This window comes from Salvelinus alpinus, chromosome 4 (genome assembly GCF_045679555.1).
Source record: "Salvelinus alpinus chromosome 4, SLU_Salpinus.1, whole genome shotgun sequence".
NCBI lineage: Eukaryota > Metazoa > Chordata > Actinopteri > Salmoniformes > Salmonidae > Salvelinus > Salvelinus alpinus.
The window spans coordinates 77548766-77568500 of NC_092089.1; the positions used below are offsets into that span (position 1 = coordinate 77548766).

The 19735-nt window shown below is 41.5% G+C and overlaps 1 protein-coding gene across 1 annotated transcript in view; it reads right to left on the bottom strand.

Annotated features, from left to right (window-relative positions):
* The window catches only part of LOC139574474 (annexin A5-like), a 29382-nt gene extending 14521 nt beyond the window's left edge, over positions 1–14861 (bottom strand). Inside the window, exons 1-6 of the mRNA XM_071399094.1 lie at positions 14766–14861; positions 14453–14497; positions 6521–6608; positions 4799–4893; positions 3434–3547; positions 536–626 (exon numbers count right to left, since the gene is read on the bottom strand). Of these exons, the coding sequence (XP_071255195.1) occupies positions 536–626; positions 3434–3547; positions 4799–4893; positions 6521–6608; positions 14453–14455 (391 nt within the window). The 5' untranslated portion in view covers positions 14456–14497; positions 14766–14861. The remainder of the gene's footprint in view (positions 1–535; positions 627–3433; positions 3548–4798; positions 4894–6520; positions 6609–14452; positions 14498–14765) is intronic.
* Positions 14862–19735: the final 4874 nt, after the last annotated feature.

Genomic DNA, 19735 nt, shown 5'->3' on the forward strand with positions numbered 1-19735 from the left:
CCTGCCTTCTCTATTCTCTTTTACTAGTCCTCCCGGTTTTGACCCTTGCCTGTTTTCTGGACTCTGTACCCGCCCACCTGACCATTCTGCCTGCCCTGACCTCAACCCTGCCTGCCACACTGTACCTCCTGGACTCTGAACTGGTTTTGACCTTTTGTCTGTCCACGACCATTCTCTTGCCTACTCCTTTTGGATGTAATAAAATCAAAGACTCAAAACATCTGCCTCCCATGTCAGCATCTGGGTCTCGCCTTGTGCTCTTATATGAGGTTGAATGAATCCCACAGGGCACATACTCCAGTTGAACGTTATATTTTGATTTTAATGTCAAACTAATTTGAATTCAACGTGAAATCAACAGAAAATATCACCCAGGTTAAAAATACGAAATTCCCTTACGGTGATGACTTTTGAAATCCAATCAGTTTTCCACGTAGATTTTTCTGTTGACATGATATGGAAACAATGTTTATTCAACCAGTTTTTGCCCAGTCGGATATGTTATGAATGTGTCATGACACATTTAACCTCTTACCTTTCTTGTAGACTTTGACGATGTCTTTAATCTGGGCGCAGGTCCTAGACGCTAGGATCTCAATCAGCACGTCGTCATCCGTCCCCACCCCCTGGGGAACAACAATCAGAGACCCTCAGACAAGCCCACTCAATACCTGGCTAGCCATTCTGTAACAACCAGCTAGTATACGTGGACATGAAACAGTCTGCATGATTCAAAAAGACAAGCCTGTACATGGTATATGCTGCTCCACCTACTTAATTAGTGCACTATTCACCCTATATACACTACCGTTCAAAAGTTTGGGGTCACTTACACATTTCCTTGTTTTTGAAAGAAAAAGTTGACCCGGTTGGAGGAGCCTAAAGAGGCCTTTGGTGCCGATTTGCCTGCTGTTGGTGTCGGGCAGATGAATGGAGCAAGGAGGAACGCACTCTGATCCAGGTGCAGCGACGTCGTCAAATGAACGCCTCGGCTGATGGCACCCCCACTTTGGCCTGTTGTTCAGGGAGCAGGGGGGGGGGGGGGGGGGCTGTTGACAGTGGACGAGTTTGGCACTGTGTTGTGAGCATACTCCGCCCAGACGAGAAACTTGCTCCAGTTGCTGGCCTTGGTGGACGAAACAATGGAGGAACTTCTCCAACTCCTGGTTGGCCCTCTCTGTTTGCCCATTTGACTGTAGGTGGAACCTCGAGGAGAGACTCACCAACACCCCCAACAGGGAGCAAACAGCTTTCCAATACCGTGCAACGAACTGGGCCCACGATCCGAGACAATGTCCTGGGGAAGTCTGTGTAGTCGAAAGACGTGTAATCATGAGATCAGCTGTCTCCTTCGGGCAACTTGGGTAAGACAATGAAATGGGCTGCCTTGGAGAACCGATCACGACCACCAGGATAGTGGTAAGCCCTTGGGATGGAGGTAACCCTGTGATAAATTCTACGGACAGGTGGGATCAGGGCTGACTGTGTATGGGCAGAGGTTGGAGCAACCCAGCAGGTCGCTGTCGTGAGGACTTGCATTGGGTACAGGTGGAACAGGCCGCAACAAAGGATCTCACATCCTCAATCGTGTTGGGCCACCAGAATTTCTGCCTCAGGAACTCTAGTGTCCGATTAACCCCTGGATACCCAGTTAATTTAGAGGAGTGTCCCCATTGTAGTACTCAGGAACGGGCTGATCGCGGAACATAAAGTCTGTTAGTGGGACCCCCGCCGTGCTCAGGTTCTCGGGTCTGGGTTTGTTGTACCGTGGTCTCTATACTCCATAACACGGGAGTCACAATGCGGGGCATCTGCTTTCTGATTTTTGGGTGAAGTTGAACCTGTTAAAAAACAGAGCCCACCTAGCCTGGCGAGCGTTCAACCTCCTGGTTTCTTGAATGGAGACTAAGTTATTATGGTCCGTCCATATCACGAAAGGATGAGGGCGGCAGAGACCGTCCTAGAGACATTAACGACACTCAGGTGTGTCCTATTCACTCATTATGATTTCCCTGTTAAAATAGGTGTGTTTTCTGTTGTCCTTTGATGAAACTTGAATTATGTGCCATGTGCGTTTGTCTCCTGAGTGAGTTTTCGAGACTTAGTGTTTGTAGTTTTCCCAGTGTTATTGTGATCCTTCCGTTACCGTTTCTCAGTAAATGTTTATGTTTATCCTTAACCGCTGATTCCTCATCTGGTCTCTTCTCTGCACCTGGGTCCAACCTCACCATGTCACATATTGCCCATAATAACAAGCCCCAGAGTGTACCTGTAGGGCTTGTTATATGGGCAATTGTATGTGTGCAACGTATGGATATAAATATTCATGTAATATACAGACCTGACATGTATAAAGCCGATGTCACACAAACCAACTTGGACAATATTGATGGAACAAGTAGGTGTGTGTGTTTAATTGCCTCTCAAGTAGTTGCAGTAGTATGTGTGTGTTTAAATATCTCTGAAGTGTTTCATTAGTGCATTGTTGATATAGTTCAAAAATGTTTTGCATGTCAGCAAGTTTTCAAAATATACAGATATAACTTTTTTATGTAAAATGCATCATACCAGCTTTATTTCTGTATTTTGAAGGTTATATATCTTGAAAACTTGACTACTGACATGCAAAACATTTTGGGACTATATCAACAATGGACTAATGAAAGAAATGCCAAAAGATTGTTTTGGGGTGGAGTTTTCCTTTAACCTCGGACCCTGCCAAAGCCTAGCAGTACCATAGTACTCAATCAGTCTTGGACAAACCTAACAGGGCTACATGGAAGATGAAAAACATGGCCACACATATTACACTTCATTAGTGTAGCCTATAATGGACTGGCTTTCTGCAAGGAAAGAAGAACATATTTCAGGAGATGTCACGCCCTGACCTTATAGAGCTTTTTATGTCTCTATTTTGGTTTGGTCAGGGTGTGATTTGGGTGGGCATTCTATGTTCATTTTTCTATGTTTTGTATTTCTTTGTTTTGGCTGGGTGTGGTTCTCAATCAGGGACAGCTGTCTACTTTCCCACCTGTGTTTTGTGGGTAGTTATTTTCTGTTTTGTGTTTCTGCACCTGACAGAACTGTTCGTTGTCGTTTTGCTCTTTGTTATTTTGTTCAAGTGTTTTTAAATCATGAACACTTACCACGCTGCGCTTTGGTCCACTTCATGCAACGATGACCGTGACAGGAGAGCTAGGTTTAAGACCATTAATTGATGGAGCATGTTAACGTTCACCTGAAATAATCTAGACACATAACCAATATCCTGCACATACTGTACCTGATGGTAAAAATACCATACAATTCCTAATTCTACATACCTTAAACTGTACTTTACCTTCATTCTATGTAGACTCACGTTTGGCTGCACAATACATGGCTTATTATTAGAGCCATAAAAAAACATAGACTGTACATTGCTGTACTTTACCTTGAGTGCTTTATGGAGTTGAGAGGCATCATAGGAAATGGGAGGCGTCATCAACGCCACAACGAGCGTCTCGAACAAGCCTCCCAGCTCCGACTTTAAATCACTCACAAGATCCTGTGGAAAAATAAAGTCAATATTAAGATAACTTAGACAATGGAAAAAGTGCTTGCTTTAGACAAATAGAGCCAAAATCTCTTACTCAATTAATACATTTGAATTCTTCACAAGATCCCGAGGATAAAATAGCCTATAATTCTTTAACTTTGAACAATGGAATAAGTGTTTGATTTGGACCTTTAAAAAAACAAACCAAAACATATTTAAGCTGAATTCCTTACCTCAATCAATTTATTAAAATTATTTAAAAAATGTATGATTAATATTCTGATAACTTTGACAATGGAAGAAGTGTTTGTTTAAAGTAAAATGAAAACACAAAGAACAACAGAGCAGAAATCCCTACCTCAATCAATGCATTTGAATGATTAACGGGTGTTTTGATAACGTGCACATAGAAGTGTAAAACACTTGGTTTAAGAGCGAGAGTTCAATTTATTAGTATTGACAATAAAAAACATGAGTTGAGTCACTCCTAATACATACAGTATACTGGAGAGAGAGCGAGAGTTATCAGACACCCTGATAACTACATTTATTGTTGGCTTTCCTCTTATGTTAAGCCACCAGACAATTCAACACATTACTCACAGAAGTGTATATCGAAATAGATTTTTATCAGCTGTTTATCATAGATTTGGGTATTTTTGAAGTGCCGATCTGAACAAGCAGAGGCCAGAGAAAGAGAGAGCAAGAGAGAGGGGTGGATGAATAAAGAACAATTTGAAAGTGAGACTGACAAAGAGAAAGAGGGGGAGGAGGGATACAGTATGTGTGGATGGAGAGATTGTAGGTGGGTAGGTAGGTGGGTGGCAGGTAAAGCAATTTATGGCATGTGTGGGTGGATAATATTTCCGAACTCTCATGAGGGCCTATACTGTAGGTATTGGACGGATGCTATTCATTACAGATAAGTCACAAACCTCTCCCAGTCCTAGTGCTGCTAGCTACGTGACATCTGCGCAATGGCAATACCGTCATGCCAATCTGCCCCTACTAATAAACCCCATATCTGAGAATAACAGTAAAGCATTTTGGCAGTATGTGGATGGATTCTTCTTATTGAAATTCATACTTGGATATCCTGCACAAGGCCATTGGGTGTGCATATGCTCTACTCTTATTCAGTAACAGTAGAAAAAATGGCATACTGTTTTCCCTTAGGTAACCCTTGTTTTGGCTGATGAGTGATGGGGTTGGTGACATGACCTGTAGGCTTCAATCAGACCTGTAAGATTCCTGTCTCACCTTTCCGTGGGCCTTCTTGTACTCCACCTTAATTTCATGCCGTTGATTGTTGCTGCGCGATGCCAAGAGCATGAGAATGGTGTCCTCATAAGTGCCTGTCAAACATGATGACAAACTTACAGTAATTCATCTTAAATCAGTGACATGAGAACATGTCTTGATCATGAATTGCAGAACTCGTTAAAACCAAGCTACCCCTACCAGTTTGGAATAACTAGTTAGTTACCACATTGTCTATTTATAATGGTGTAGTGAACCAAGTAAAGAAATTCAGTTTGTGTTTACAACAATAAAGGGATGATTCACCCCAAAATCTACGTTTATCAGTGATTTCCATGCCCTATGTTGAGCTGAGTCCATATTCCATAAAGATAGTTTGGTCATTGTGGTTTGAAAGGCAAGAACAAACATGGACAAACTATGTTGGCCTGGACCACGCTATACGTATTCAAGGAAATCTACAGACCTCAATTAGATTAGAACCATGTAATTTCATCTGGAGGATGAACTGTCCCTTTAATAAGCACTAGATCAACATATAGACCTATTCTCACCAGGGAAATGACGAGACAAATGGACCAACGCACAAACAATCAATACCAATACTTTTAAAAGGCATCAATACCTCTGGGATACAGCAAATTAATATCAGGGCTGAGACAATTCATGGCATTTCCTGGGCAACATTGAAATAGATTTGTTATCCAGATTTAATTATGCCATAAAGCAAGTTACCGCTTATAATGTTATCTGGTTAAAAGATCAGAGGTCAGATTGATTTTGAGCTCCAACTATAAGTCAAGCTATAATTCACAGATATGCCTCCATTTTACGATTATCTTCCCCTTTACTTCCTCTGTACAACGTTGTGTCTTTTGGGTTCAAGGCCATCAAATGAATCACAACACTGGGACAATTGGTTTAAACCAATGACATATGGGGAGGAAATTGTCGTTATGGTGGTCATTACAGATGTAAGATCTTAATTTGATTACTCTTTTGTTGAGATTTTTCCTGCTAGGCAGGAAATTAAAACTTTTAGTGTATTTGAATTTTTAAAAATCTTCTAAAGTTTAATTTCCAGACTTGATTTGCCCTAACTAAAAATGTATTGACCCCTAAAAAAAGGGCCATTAATTATAATCCACATAATAATTCACATTTCCTGTTGCTGCAGGATTATTTTCCTGCTGTAGCAAACTGGCTCAAATTAAGATCCTACAATATATCTATATGTACTGCTGTGATGAATTTCAGGTCATTTGAGAGGAAAACGAAGTTGAAAGGGAGAGTAAGAAGTTCCATAAAAACATACCATTACAGTGGTATTATGCCTGGGGAATTGTAGGGGAAAATAAACTATTGTACAATATATTTAAGTACAGGTAGTTATAGTAGCAGCCTGACACTTGCACAGCTAATTCAGTTTTTCTAAGCAAAAAATTTGTAATTAAGGAATAAATACTCTGTAAATACAGCTTAATACAAAAATGTTTACAGTATAAATACATATTCCACTGCAGTTTCTCTGGTAGAGTTTATATCTGTGGCTCAGTTGGAAAGCGCGTGGAGATAGAAACCCCAGGTTTATGAGTTCAATTCACTTTGGGGCCATATACTAATATGTTTACTCTCACTGTACTGTAAAATGCTTTAAAAGGTGTCTGCTAAATGGCTTATGCTGTATTTTTATATTTATAACTTTAAGTACATCTAACTTACCTATGCCTTTCATAGCCTTGTGTAAGAGCTCAGCATCCTGCTTGGCATTGAAGTTGACAAAGTCTTTCACACTGCCTCTGTAGGAAGCCTGTGGGAAATTAATAACAAATGATGGACAGTGGGAACAGAATACATTGCCTGCATTTCCTAAAAATGTGTCATTGTGGGACAGACATGGGAGAAAATGTTTTTTACAATCAAACTATAATCTAGCTAGCAAGTTTGGTTGCAGAGGGGAAATCTTGGCATCAGAAGGGCGATTCTAGTGGGATGTTGTGCAGCTCTGTCTCCATGCTAACCTCTTCTGTGCAACTGAAACTTTTTCAGAAGGTTTTTCTCAAGATGAGAAGTTCTTCATAGACACTCTGTACTTTAATCAGTCCCTTCCAGGTGGTTAGGCTACTGCAATGCAGTCTGTGTTCATACATGTTAGCAATCAATGCTATCGCAGAAGTAAACACATACAAACATATAGCCCTAGCCTGTGTCATGGCGAGTCATAGTTCTCTAAATTCTCCTTGGTTTCATCTCTGAGGAAAATATAATTTGAGGAGAAAAGCAATATAACATCTCTTTCAACCTCTGACTCAGTCAGATGTCAGCACAGGTGTGAGATTTGAGAAAATTATCTTCCCCTCTCTTCAGCAAAGCTCTGTCCCCACAATTTGCTTTGTTGTGCATTCCTTTGTCTAAGTACCAAGAGTATACTAGTATGTGGTGATCGAAAAAACACACAATTTGAATCAACTGAACGTTCAATTCTGCTACATAGACCCTGGTTCGATTCCAGGCTGCATCACAACCGGCCGTGATTGGGAGTCCCATAGGGTGGTGCACAATTGGCCCAGCATCGTCCGGGTTAGGGTTTGGCCGGAGTAGGCCATCATTGTAAATAAGAATTTGTTCTTAACAGACTTGCCTAGTTTAAAAAAAACATATTGAGAATGCTGCTGGTTAGCTAATGTTAACAATTGTCCTTTGCTGTAGCATTACAGGTCAAATGAAAGGCTATTAGCACAAGGTGTTCAATTCTTCTACTATGTTTAATCATTAAAGATGTTGATATAAGGGAGCGACTGGATTTACAAGTCCATGGGTGAATAGATAGAGAGGGTGAAGACTACTTTAGTGGCAATTGGTGACTTCAAACTTGATGAGGATGATGGATTCATATTATTTTGAAGAAATGAAAGGTAATGGGAAGACAATCTTCATTTGATTATGATCTGAGACACTCTCCCATAGATGCCAGCAGCATACCACCCGGCATATCACCCTGCATACCACTGCTGGCTTACTTCTGAAGCTAAGCAGGGTTGGTCCTGGTCAGTCCCTGGATGGGAGACCAGGTGATGCTGGAAGTGGTGTTGGAGGGCCAGTAGGAGGCACTCTTTCCTCTGGTCTAAAAAATATCCCAGGGCATTGAGGACACTTCCCTGTGTAGTGTGCTGTCTTTTGGATGGGATGTTAAACGGGTGTCCTGACTCTCTGAGGTCATTAAAGATCCCATGGCACGTATTGTAAGAGTAGGGGTGTTAACCCTGGTGTCCTGGCTAAATTCCCAATCTGGCCCTCAAACCATCACGGTCACCTAATAATCCCCAGTTTACAATTGGCTCATTCATCCCCCTCCTCTCCCCTGTAACTATTCCACAGGTTGTTGCTGTAAATGAGAACGTGTTCTCAGTCAACTTACCTGGTAAAATACGGATAAATAAAAAATATTAAAATAAAATGCGGTAAAGAGGTCAATGGAACTTGACCAAAACAATGGAAACACGTGAGGGAAAGATTCCGTGGGGGAAAGATCCCAAATCTCCTCATTGCCCCCCAGCAACATTAGCCTAGATTTAGGCTATTGTTTATTTGTGTATTTTACACTATGTTGAGGTAAAAATTGGAGTATAATGCTTGTATGGATGTCAACCAATACATGTTAATTTCATTGTCACTAATCAACTGCATTACAGTTAAAAATGACTTTTACTAACACCACCGATTTCTCTATGCTACCATCTTATATGAACGGGAGTTAGCATTTAGAAGTCATTTCTTCTAAACCTGAAAAGGGACTACTTCTAAATGTTATGCAGCCAAGTGTATCCAAATCTGACTTTAGTAACCACACTGGGCCTGTTACAATACATCAATCATGACGGATTTGACGAATATCCACTTTGTTAGATCAGATTTGTTGAATGTGCACCAATCCTGCATCCTTCTTCTATTCCCCACGGTCTGCATTCTAGTGACCTCTTTACTGCATCTATGCATCTACACTCAAGTTCACATGGGTCATAATGACCTCAAAGGTTTGAGAAAGGATGAATTAAATGAAATTAGTAGAATTGCCAGAAGAAGAGACATGTTGACTGACTACTGTCCTAAGTATTAAAAAAAAAGCTCTCCCTTAACTTCATTCAAGTAATAATACAAAGAATCAGTGATTCATGTATAACTCAATGCATCTGCTATTTGTATTTACAGCTGTCCCCTCCTGTTCCTTGATTAAGAGGTGATGACTACTCCACTCTACTACCAGTGTCAACTCTCTTCTGACTTGATAGGCAATCTGCACAAACAGTAATCAACCAATGCAAATAGGCCTATGGGACAATCCACTGCTTGATTGATTGCATTTGGCTGTATTTACTCAATGGCTGAAACCCATTACGAGTCACACCAACCAAAAGAGACCATGTCTGCCTGTCTGATTTATTTCAAGTTTCTGACACAAAGTGTTTGGAGTCCTTTTACATTTATGAATTGGACTGAGGATGAACATTACTATTCTGAGCTAGAGCCCCATCAGTTAACATAGTCTACCTGACTACCTAGGGGTTTTCAAGTCAGGTCTCCCTCGATGAAACCCTGTCCTAGGTGGGTGGGGTTAGACCCACCCTATCCATGTTACCATGCTTATGGTATAAAAAACTATACAAATTAACCACCATTATATGTAAGTGGACCTCTGTCTTTTTAATCATCTAATCAAATAGTTAGAAATATTCATAACGAGCTGAAGAAGACCTCTACAATCAAATCAAAGAAGTGAACTGGGTGAACAAGTTAATACTTGATGCCACAGCAGGGGAGATGTTTGCTGTCATATTGCACTTTTAATGAGTCAATCTCCATAGAGTGAACATCTTGAAGTTTGAAATGAAATGAGATGTTCTTAATTGGAAATAATATGCTTGTTAGGTTATTAGCTTTTTCTTCAGTACATTATGTAGCTATTGAAGAACCCTTGCCAGTACAGCAGCTAGCTACTGCATAACCCTGGCCAGTAAATTACGTAGCTAGCTACTGAAGAACCCTGGCCAGAACATTACGTAGCTAGCTACTGAAGAACCCTGGCCAGTACATTATGTAGCTAGCTACTGAAGAACCCTGGCCAAAACATTATGTAGCTAGCTACTGAAGAACCCTGGCCAGTACATTATGTAGCTAGCTACTGAAGAACCCTGGCCAAAACATTATGTAGCTAGCTACTGAAGAACCCTGGCCAGTACATTATGTAGCTAGCTACTGAAGAACTCTGGCCAGTATATTATGTAGCTAGCTACTGAAGAACCAAAAGTGGCCATCGGTACATTATGTAGCTACTGAAGAACTCTGGCCAGTAAATTACGTAGCTAGCTACTGAAGAACCCTGGCCAGTACATTACGTAGCTAGCTACTGAAGAACCCTGGGCAGTACATTATGTAGCTAGCTACTGAAGAACCCTGGCCAGAACATTATGTAGCTAGCTACTGAAGAACCCTGGGCAGTACATTATGTAGCTAGCTACTGAAGAACCCTGGCCAAAACATTATGTAGCTAGCTACTGAAGAACCCTGGCCAGTACATTATGTAGCTAGCTACTGAAGAACCCTGTCCAAAAGTGGCCTTCATGTAGCTACTGAAGAACCCTGTCCAAAAGTGGCCTTCATGTAGCTACTGAAGAACCCTGGCCAGTACATTATGTAGCTAGCTACTGAAGAACCCTGGCCAGTACATCATGTAGCTAGCTACTGAAGAACCAAAAGTGGCCATCGGTACATTATGTAGCTAGTAGAGAACCCTGGCCAAAAGTAGCCATCGTTACCACAAGAGGTTGGTGGTACCTTAATTATGGAGGACGGGCTCGTGGTAATGGTATCAAATACATTAAACACATGGTTTGATGCCTTTCCATTTGCTCCGTTCCAGTCATTATTATGAGCCGTCCTCCCCTCAGCAGCCTCCACTGATCAATACATTATGTAGGTTGACTTCCGGCGCCGACCGAGATGGCCGCCTCGCTTCGCGTTCCTAGGAAAATATGCAGTATTTAGTTTTTTTATGTGTTATTCCTTACATTGGTACCCCAGGTAATCTTAGGTTTCATTACATACAGTCGGGAGGAACTACTGAATATAAGAGCAACGTCAACTCACCATCGTTACAACCAGGAATATGACTTTCCCGAAGCGGATCCAGTGTTTTGCCTTCCACCCAATACAATGGATCTGATCCCAGCCGGCGACCCTAAGCGACGCCGTAAAAGGGGCAAACGAAGCGGTCTCCTGGTCAGGCTTCGGAGACGGGCACATCGCGCTCCACTCCCTAGCATACTACTCGCCAATGTCCAGTCTCTTGACAATAAGGTTGATGAAATCCGAGCACGGGTAACATTCCAGAGAGACATCAGAGATTGTAACGTTCTCTGCTTCACGGAAACATGGCTCACTCAAGAGATGCTAACGGAGTCGGTGCAGCCAGCTGGTTTCTTCACGCATCGCGCCGACAGAAACAAACATCTTTCTGGTAAGAAGAGGGGCGGGGGTGTATGCCTTATGATTAACGAGACGTGGTGTGATCATAACAACATACAGGAACTCAAGTCATTCTGTTCACCTGATCTAGAATTCCTCACAATCAAATGTCGACCGCATTATCTACCAAGGGAATTCTCTTCGATCATAATCACAGCCGTATATATTCCCCCCCAAGCAGACACATTGATGGCCCTGAACGAACTTTATCTGACTCTTTGTAAACTGGAAACAAAACACCCTGAGGCTGCATTCATCGTAGCTGGGGATTTTAACAAGGCTAATCTGAAAACAAAACTCCCTAAATTCTATCAGCATATCGATTGTGCTACCAGGGCTGGTAAAACCTTGGATCATTGTTATACTAACTTCCGCGACGCATATAAGGCCCTCCCCCGCCCTCCTTTCGGAAAAGCTGACCACGACTCCATTTTGCTGCTTCCAGCCTACAAACAGAAACTAAAACAACAAGCTCCCTCGCTCAGGTCTGTTCAACGCTGGTCCGACCAATCTGATTCCACGCTTCAAGACTGCTTCGATCACGTGGATTGGGATATGTTCCGCATTGCGTCCAACAACAATATTGACGAATACGCTGATTCGGTGAGCGAGTTCATTAGAAAGTGCATTGACGATGTCGTACCCACAGGAACAATTAAAACATTCACCAAACCAGAAACCGTGGATTGATGGCAGCATTCGCGTGAAACTGAAAGCGCGAACCACTGCTTTTAACCAGGGCAAGGTGACCGGAAACATGACCGAATACAAACAGTGTAGCTATTCTCTCCGCAAGGCAATCAAACAAGCTAAGTCCCAGTATAGAGACAAAGTAGAGTCGCAATTCAACAGCTCAGACACAAGAGGTATGTGGCAGGGTCTACAGTCAATCACGGATTACAAAAAGAAAACCAGCCCCGTCGCGGACCAGGATGTCTTGCTCCCAGACAGGCTAAATAACTTTTTTGCTCGCTTTGAGGACAATACAGTGCCACTGACACGGCCCGCTACCAAAACCTGCGGGCTCTCCTTCACTGCAGCCGAGGTGAGTAAAACATTTAAACGTGTTAACCCTCGCAAGGCTGCAGGCCCAGACGGCATTCCCAGCCGCGTCCTCAGAGCATGCGCAGACCAGCTGGCTGGTGTGTTTAAGGAAATATTCAATCAATCCCTATCCCAGTCTGCTGTTCCCACATGCTTCAAGAGGGCCACCATTGTTCCTGTTCCCAAGAAAGCTAAGGTAACTGAGCTAAACGACTACCGCCCCGTAGCACTCACTTCCGTCATCATGAAGTGCTTTGAGAGACTAGTCAAGGACCATATCACCTCCACCCTACCTGACACCCTAGACCCACTCCAATTTGCTTACCGACTCAATAGGTCCACAGACGACGCAATCGCTACCACACTGCACACTGCCCTAACCCATCTGGACAAGAGGAATACCTATGTGAGAAAGCTGTTCAATGACTACAGCTCAGCATTTAACACCATAGTACCCTCCAAACTCGTCATCAAGCTCGAGACCCTGGGTCTCGACCCCGCCCTGTGCAACTGGGTCCTGGACTTCCTGACGGGCCGCCCCCAGGTGGTGAGGGTAGGTAACAACATCTCCGCCCCGCTGATCCTCAACACTGGGGCCCCACAAAGGTGCGTTCTGAGCCCTCTCCTGTACTCCCTGTTCACCCACGACTGCGTGGCCATGCACGCCTCCAACTCAATCATCAAGTTTGCGGACGACACTACAGTGGTAGGCTTGATTACCAACAACGACGAGATGGCCTACAGGGAGGAGGTGAGGGCCCTCCGAGTGTGGTGTCAGGAAAATAACCTCACACTCAACGTCAACAAAACAAAGGAGATGATTGTGGACTTCAGGAAACAGCAGAGGGAGCACCCCCCTATCCACATTGACGGGACAGTAGTGGAGAAGGTGGAAAGTTTTAAGTTCCTCGGTGTACACATCACGGACAAACTGAATTGGTCCACCCACACAGACAGCGTTGTGAAGAAGGGACAAAAGCGCCTCTTCAACCTCAGGAGGCTGAAGAAATTCGGCTTGTCACCAAAAGCACTCACAAACTTCTACAGATGCACAATCGAGAGCATCCTGTCGGGCTGTATCACCGCCTGGTACGGCAACTGCTCCGCCCACAACCGTAAGGCTCTCCAGAGGGTAGTGAGGTCTGCACAACGCATCACCGGGGGCAAACTACCTGCCCTCCAGGACACCTACACCACCCGATGTCACAGGAAGGCCATAAAGATCATCAAGGACAACAACCACCCAAGCCACTGCCTGTTCACCCCGCTATCATCCAGAAGGCGAGGTCAGTACAGGTGCATCAAAGCAGGGACCGAGAGACTGAAAAACAGCTTCTATCTCAAGGCCATCAGACTGTTAAACAGCCACCACTAACATTTAGTGGCCGCTGCCAACATACTGACTCAACTCCAGCCACTTTAATAATGGGAATTGATGGAAATGATGTAAAAATGTACCACTAGCCACTTTAAACAATGCCACTTAATATAATGTTTACATACCCTACATTACTCATCTCATATGTATATGTATATACTGTACTCTATATCATCTACTGCATCTTGCCATCTTTATGTAATACATGTATCACTAGCCACTTTAAACTATGCCACTTTATGTTTACATACCCTACATTACTCATCTCATATGTATATACTGTACTCTATACCATCTACTGCATCTTGCCTATGCCGTTCTGTACCATCACTCATTCATATATCTTTATGTACATATTCTTTATCCCTTTACACTTGTGTGTATAAGGTAGTAGTTGTGGAATTGTTAGGTTAGATTACTTGTTGGTTATTACTGCATTGTTGGAACTAGAAGCACAAGCATTTCGCTACACTCGCATTAACATCTGCTAACCATGTGTATGTGACAAATAAAATTTGATTTATGTAGCTACTGGAGAAACATGGCCAAAAGTGTCCATCGGTACATTATGTAGCTAATGAAGAACCCTGGCCAAAAGTGGCCATCATTGGATAACGATCCCAAGTCAACCTGAACTTGTGTGGTCCATTTCACTGATGTATTTGCAATACTTTGAACTAACACAACAGTAAGCAAACAAAAACACTTACCATGAGATATAACTTGTTGATGAGACTAAGTAGAATTGGTCAAATCTGAAAAAGCAATTGTGTAAGCATAACAGGTTGGTAAATCATAATTTACAATTTCATGAGTCACTCTTCATAGAACACAAATTTCCACCAACAGATAGTCTTCGAATTTTGCAGAAAAACATGGTAATTCATAAGTAAAATTAATTGAGCATAGGATATCAAATATAATTTTTTTAAATATTAAATATACTAATGATTTTCTGTCTTGTCTCATATAATTCACAAAAACATTGCAATATGAAGAGAAAAAAACTCAAAGGTATCTTACCAAAGATGTCTTGCTTTCTAACCTCTTAGAATAGACAGTTCTGTAAAGATACCGTGGGCTATGAAGATGTTATGGGCATTGAAACTTCTCTACTCCACCCCTCAACAACAGCAGTGTAGTGTGTGGGGATGGCCTAACTGTACTACTCGGCTGGCCAAATAAAGTGTCCTATTTCAGCAGCAGTCAACCAAATGGGGGATCATGACCTAATGCATTCTGGTGTTTTTACAACGTAGTATACGGATGATACATTACAACACTAACACATGGACAAGAGAGACAGTCAGAGAGACTGTTGTGACAATGAGGGATCCAATAGAGATCTTTTACCACCCGTTTGAATTTCAGCCTAGAATTTCCCTAAATAGGCTATAATTGGGGCTTTCAGGCATCAGAGACTTTATTTCACCCACGTCCCAACTATCCCATTCCAACCTTATGTTCCATTACCTGGAAGCACCTATTAGGTGGATTGAGGCTGCATTTACAGTACCTCACAAGGACTAAACCACTTCTCAACCACCTCACCAGACCTGGGTCTGATACACATCAAATAATTTGTCATTTAGTTTTCCCGGTACAATAGAGTAGCAATACAAAAATGCACATATAGAATAGTCCCAAAAGTGAAAACTCTAAGCTAAATCAAGAGCTGCACACCTCTAAATATTTTCTAGGATTTTGAAGTGACATGTCGGTATGTACTTGACCTAGGTCTGAGCAAACATGGGTCCTCTACAGTATGTTTATATTTCAGAGATGGAGGAATGTTAAATAAGTGAATGTTAATGGAAAATCATTTCCCCCAGCTTTCCCCTGTGTTTGCTCTGCTTGTGTTTGAGATACTGTAGAAATATCCGGGTACTTGCATTGGATGTGTTATTATTCACTGCGTTTATTGAGATAATGGCAGTCAGGCCAAATTCATGGTTTAGGAAAACAGAAGTTTGTTTAAAAAAGGAAGTATTCTGCCTCCCGAGTGGCACAGCAGTCTAAGGCAGTGCATCGCAGTGTTGCGGCGTCACTACAGCCTCTCTCTCGTTGGGGAGTTGCAGCCATGAGACAATCGTAATCACAAAATGGGGGGTAAAAACATTTAAAAATAAAGTCTTCGTTAATAAAACTAACATGTTCTGGTATGCCTTCATCAGCTAATTTTATTCCTTTACAAACAGAATTCTTTGTAACTGATGAAAGCAGGAGAATTGATATGTGGCAATGTAACAATCATTCAGAGAATTGATATCTGACAATCATTCAACAATCAGAATATCTTTAATATACTGTGGTATTTACAAACAACTGAAACCAAGTCAAATATAAAATCTCAGAAATAACATTGTTTACATGTACATTTATGCAAAATATGCCATGGTGTATCAACAATATGGTCACAGCAAGGGTGTTGTAGACTCAACATGGATCTACCAACATTTTCATTAAAAAAATACAAAATATTTCATGACAATTGTTTATAAAACAAAAACTGGTATCCAATAACAATTAGTCAATTAACTTTAGATGGATAAAAGATAATCAAAACAGTACATAAAAGATGAAATATGTTTTTACTAAACGTAAACACTTGAATCAATTTAACACTGTTCCAGTGTCTATCCAGGTCTACACTTTTCAGTACTAAATTAATACTGTGCTTAGTGCTGACCAGGGGAGAACGACTGCACCATCTCATTGAAGCCATGCAGTTCAAGGCTGACCTCAGTACTGCAGGCATTATTTTCAGAAAACAGGATCCCCCATTATAGTGAATGGGAAAATGGCAATCTTCGTGTAAATAAACACATTTTTCGAAGACAATCATTGCTTCTATTACACCAGCTTTATGTCCTTGAACCAAATATTTTTAAATTGCACACAGAATAAGTTATAAGAATTATTTTATTGCTAATGTACCCCGGGTAGCCTTCAATTTGAGATACTCAATGAGTGGGGGCAGTACTGAGCTACAGTAGCCTGCAACGTCACTTCCTGGAGTAGCTCAAACTGCGCAAGTTATGTCTTCATGAGACACCATCTTAACCAACTTCCTTGGCTTCAAATTCGCTTTTGAGTCTTGACATAGGAATGAATGGTGTCACGTGATCGATGGCTTTGTCCATTAATATACAGTCATTGGTGCTGATGCTGTTACACCTTCTCAGTGTTAGGAAATTAACCCCAGTACTTTTACAGTAACTTGTTTTTGGGCGTTGTTTTAACACTGTATGGTGTAAAGTCTAATTTGAATATTTTGCCTTGCTTTTTCAAGTGAATTGTAGAGTTGACTGTATTTGACTGTATTTGCTAGTGACAGAGAGATGGTTGTTGAATTCATTCATTTTCAGTCCTGTGGCATTCACTAGGTGAATGTTGTCATTAAACTCATTATGACAAATTACATACAGTACAAGTCAAAAGTTTGGACACATCATTGAAAGGTTTTTCTTTATTTGACTATTTTCTACATTGTTGAATAATAGTGAAGACATCAAAACTATGAAATAACACATGGAATCATGTAGTAACCAAAAGATTGTGGAGGCCAGGTCATCTGATGCAGCACTCAATCACTCTGCTTCTTGGTCAAATAGCCCTTACACAGCCTGGAGGTGTGTTGGGTCATTGTCCAGTTGAAAAACAAATGATCGTCCTACAAACCATATTGGAATGGCATATCGCTGCAGAATGCTTGGGTTGCCATGCTGGTTAATTGTGCCTTGAATTCGAAATAAATCACTGACAGTGTCACCAGCAAAGCACCCCCACACCTCCTCCTCCATGCTTCACGGTGGGAACCACACATGCTGAGATCATCCGTTCACCTACTCTGCGTCTCACAAAGACACAGCGGTTGGAACCAAAAATCTCAAATTTGGACTCATCAGACCAAGGGACAGATTTCCACCGGTCTAATGTCCATTGCTCGTGTTTCTTGGCCCAAGCAAGTCTCTTCTTATTATTGGTGTCCTTTAGTAGTGGTTTCTTTGCAGCAATTCGACCATGAATGCCTGATTCACGCAGTCTCCTCTGAAGAGTTGATGTCGAGATGTGTCTGTTGAACTCTGAAGCATTTATTTTGGCTTCAATTTCTGAGGCTGGTAACTCTAATGAACTTATCCTCTGTAGCAGAGGTAACTCTGGGTCTTCCTTTGCTGTGGCGGTCCTCATGAGAGCCAGTTTCATCATTGCGCTTGATTGTTTTTGCAACTGCACTTGAAGAAACTTTAAAAGTTCCTGGCATTTTCCGTATTGACTGACCTTCATGTCTTAAAGTAATGATGGACTGTTGTTTCTCTTTGCTTATTTGAGCTGTTCTTGACATAATATGGACTTGGTTTTTACCAAATAGGGTTATCTTCTGTATACCATCCCTACCTTGTCACAACCCAACTGATTGGCTCAAACGCATTAAGAAGGAAAGAAATTCCACAAATTAACTTTTGACAAGGCACACCTGTTAACTGAAATGCATTCCAGGTGACTACTACATGAAACTGGTTGAGTGAATGCTAAGAGTATGCAAAGCTGTCATCAAGGCAAAGAGTGGCTACTTTGAAGAATCTCAAATATAAAATATATTTTGACACTTTAAAATATTTGTTTAACACTTTTTTGGTTACTACATGATTCCATATGTTTTATTTTGTAGATTTGATGTCTTCACTATTATTCTACAATGTAGAAAATAGTACAAATAGAGAAAAACCCTGGAATTAATAGGTGTGTCCAGACTTTTGATTGGTGCTGTATATCATAAGGCCTTACTTTGGGGGCCTCGTTTTACAGTTCACATCAGGCCTACAAGTCACATTATGCTGGCTTGCAAAATGATATGTAATTCCTATTGGAATCAAGCTAGAGGTAGGATATTCAACAGATGGAATTCTTATTCACCCACAACCTGTGCTTGTTAAAGGAGACTACCTAAACCATTTAAACTGGAACAACCCTTTCAGTAACAGGTGCAATAAAACTAGCTCACTATCTGATTGGATTAGTTTAGAAAAAGGTGTTAATTATCTTTGTGTAGCATACGATTAATCAATGTATATGCAAAAACACAGATATTAAAAACAATACTAAAACATCTACCTGCAGTAGAGCATGCTGGGAAATGTGATAGTGATGGGCGTTATTTTGATGGAAATGTTGACACAAACTGACACAATCCCACTCTCACACTCAACTCTGGTTATTAACACCATAACTAGGGTTATTTTACACCACTGAGTGTTAATAATTTAACTCCTGAATCAACACAGAAATGCTAGACTGACAAATCAACACTAGGTAACACTGGGAAATTTGCTGTGTAAGATCATATATTCTGTCATTTTTACCAAAACTATGTGAGTCACAGACAGTAAATAAATAGCTGTTGTTTGGGAATGTTTTTTATCAGAGTATTAATAGGGCTGTCTTAGAGGCTTTGACCACGGGAAGCAGCTTCAGAAGACCCTTCTCTGATCTGGAGTATTTCCTCCGGTCAAACACATTCTGCTCCTCTTCTGAAGTCAGCCACACAAAGACTAGAGCAGGCCATTGTTTAGATGAGAGCTTGGTTTCTGAGAGACTTCCTGATCCCAGGTAGCTTTGGACCTTCTCTACAAGAGAATGGTCATTCAGCTCATTCAGACAGAACAGATTGATGCACCTCTCTGGAGAGGGATTCTTCCTGATTTTCTTTTTAATGTTTCCCCATTGGTCTTTGATTTGCTTTCTTGTTTTGTTAGTAGGCCTTGTAAGTGAGTTTGATTGGACTCCAATGACAAGCCCAGAAGGAAGCCGATGAACAGGTCTAGATGCCCATTCTTGCACAGGAAGTCTCATATTTATCCACAACACTCTTGTTTAAGTTGATTGTAAGTAATTTTCAGTGCTGTCCTGGAATGTGAGAAACACATATAATGCAGCAAGAAACTATTGGATGCACAAAGCAGTACACCTTCCTCTGTAGCAGCCCACACTCC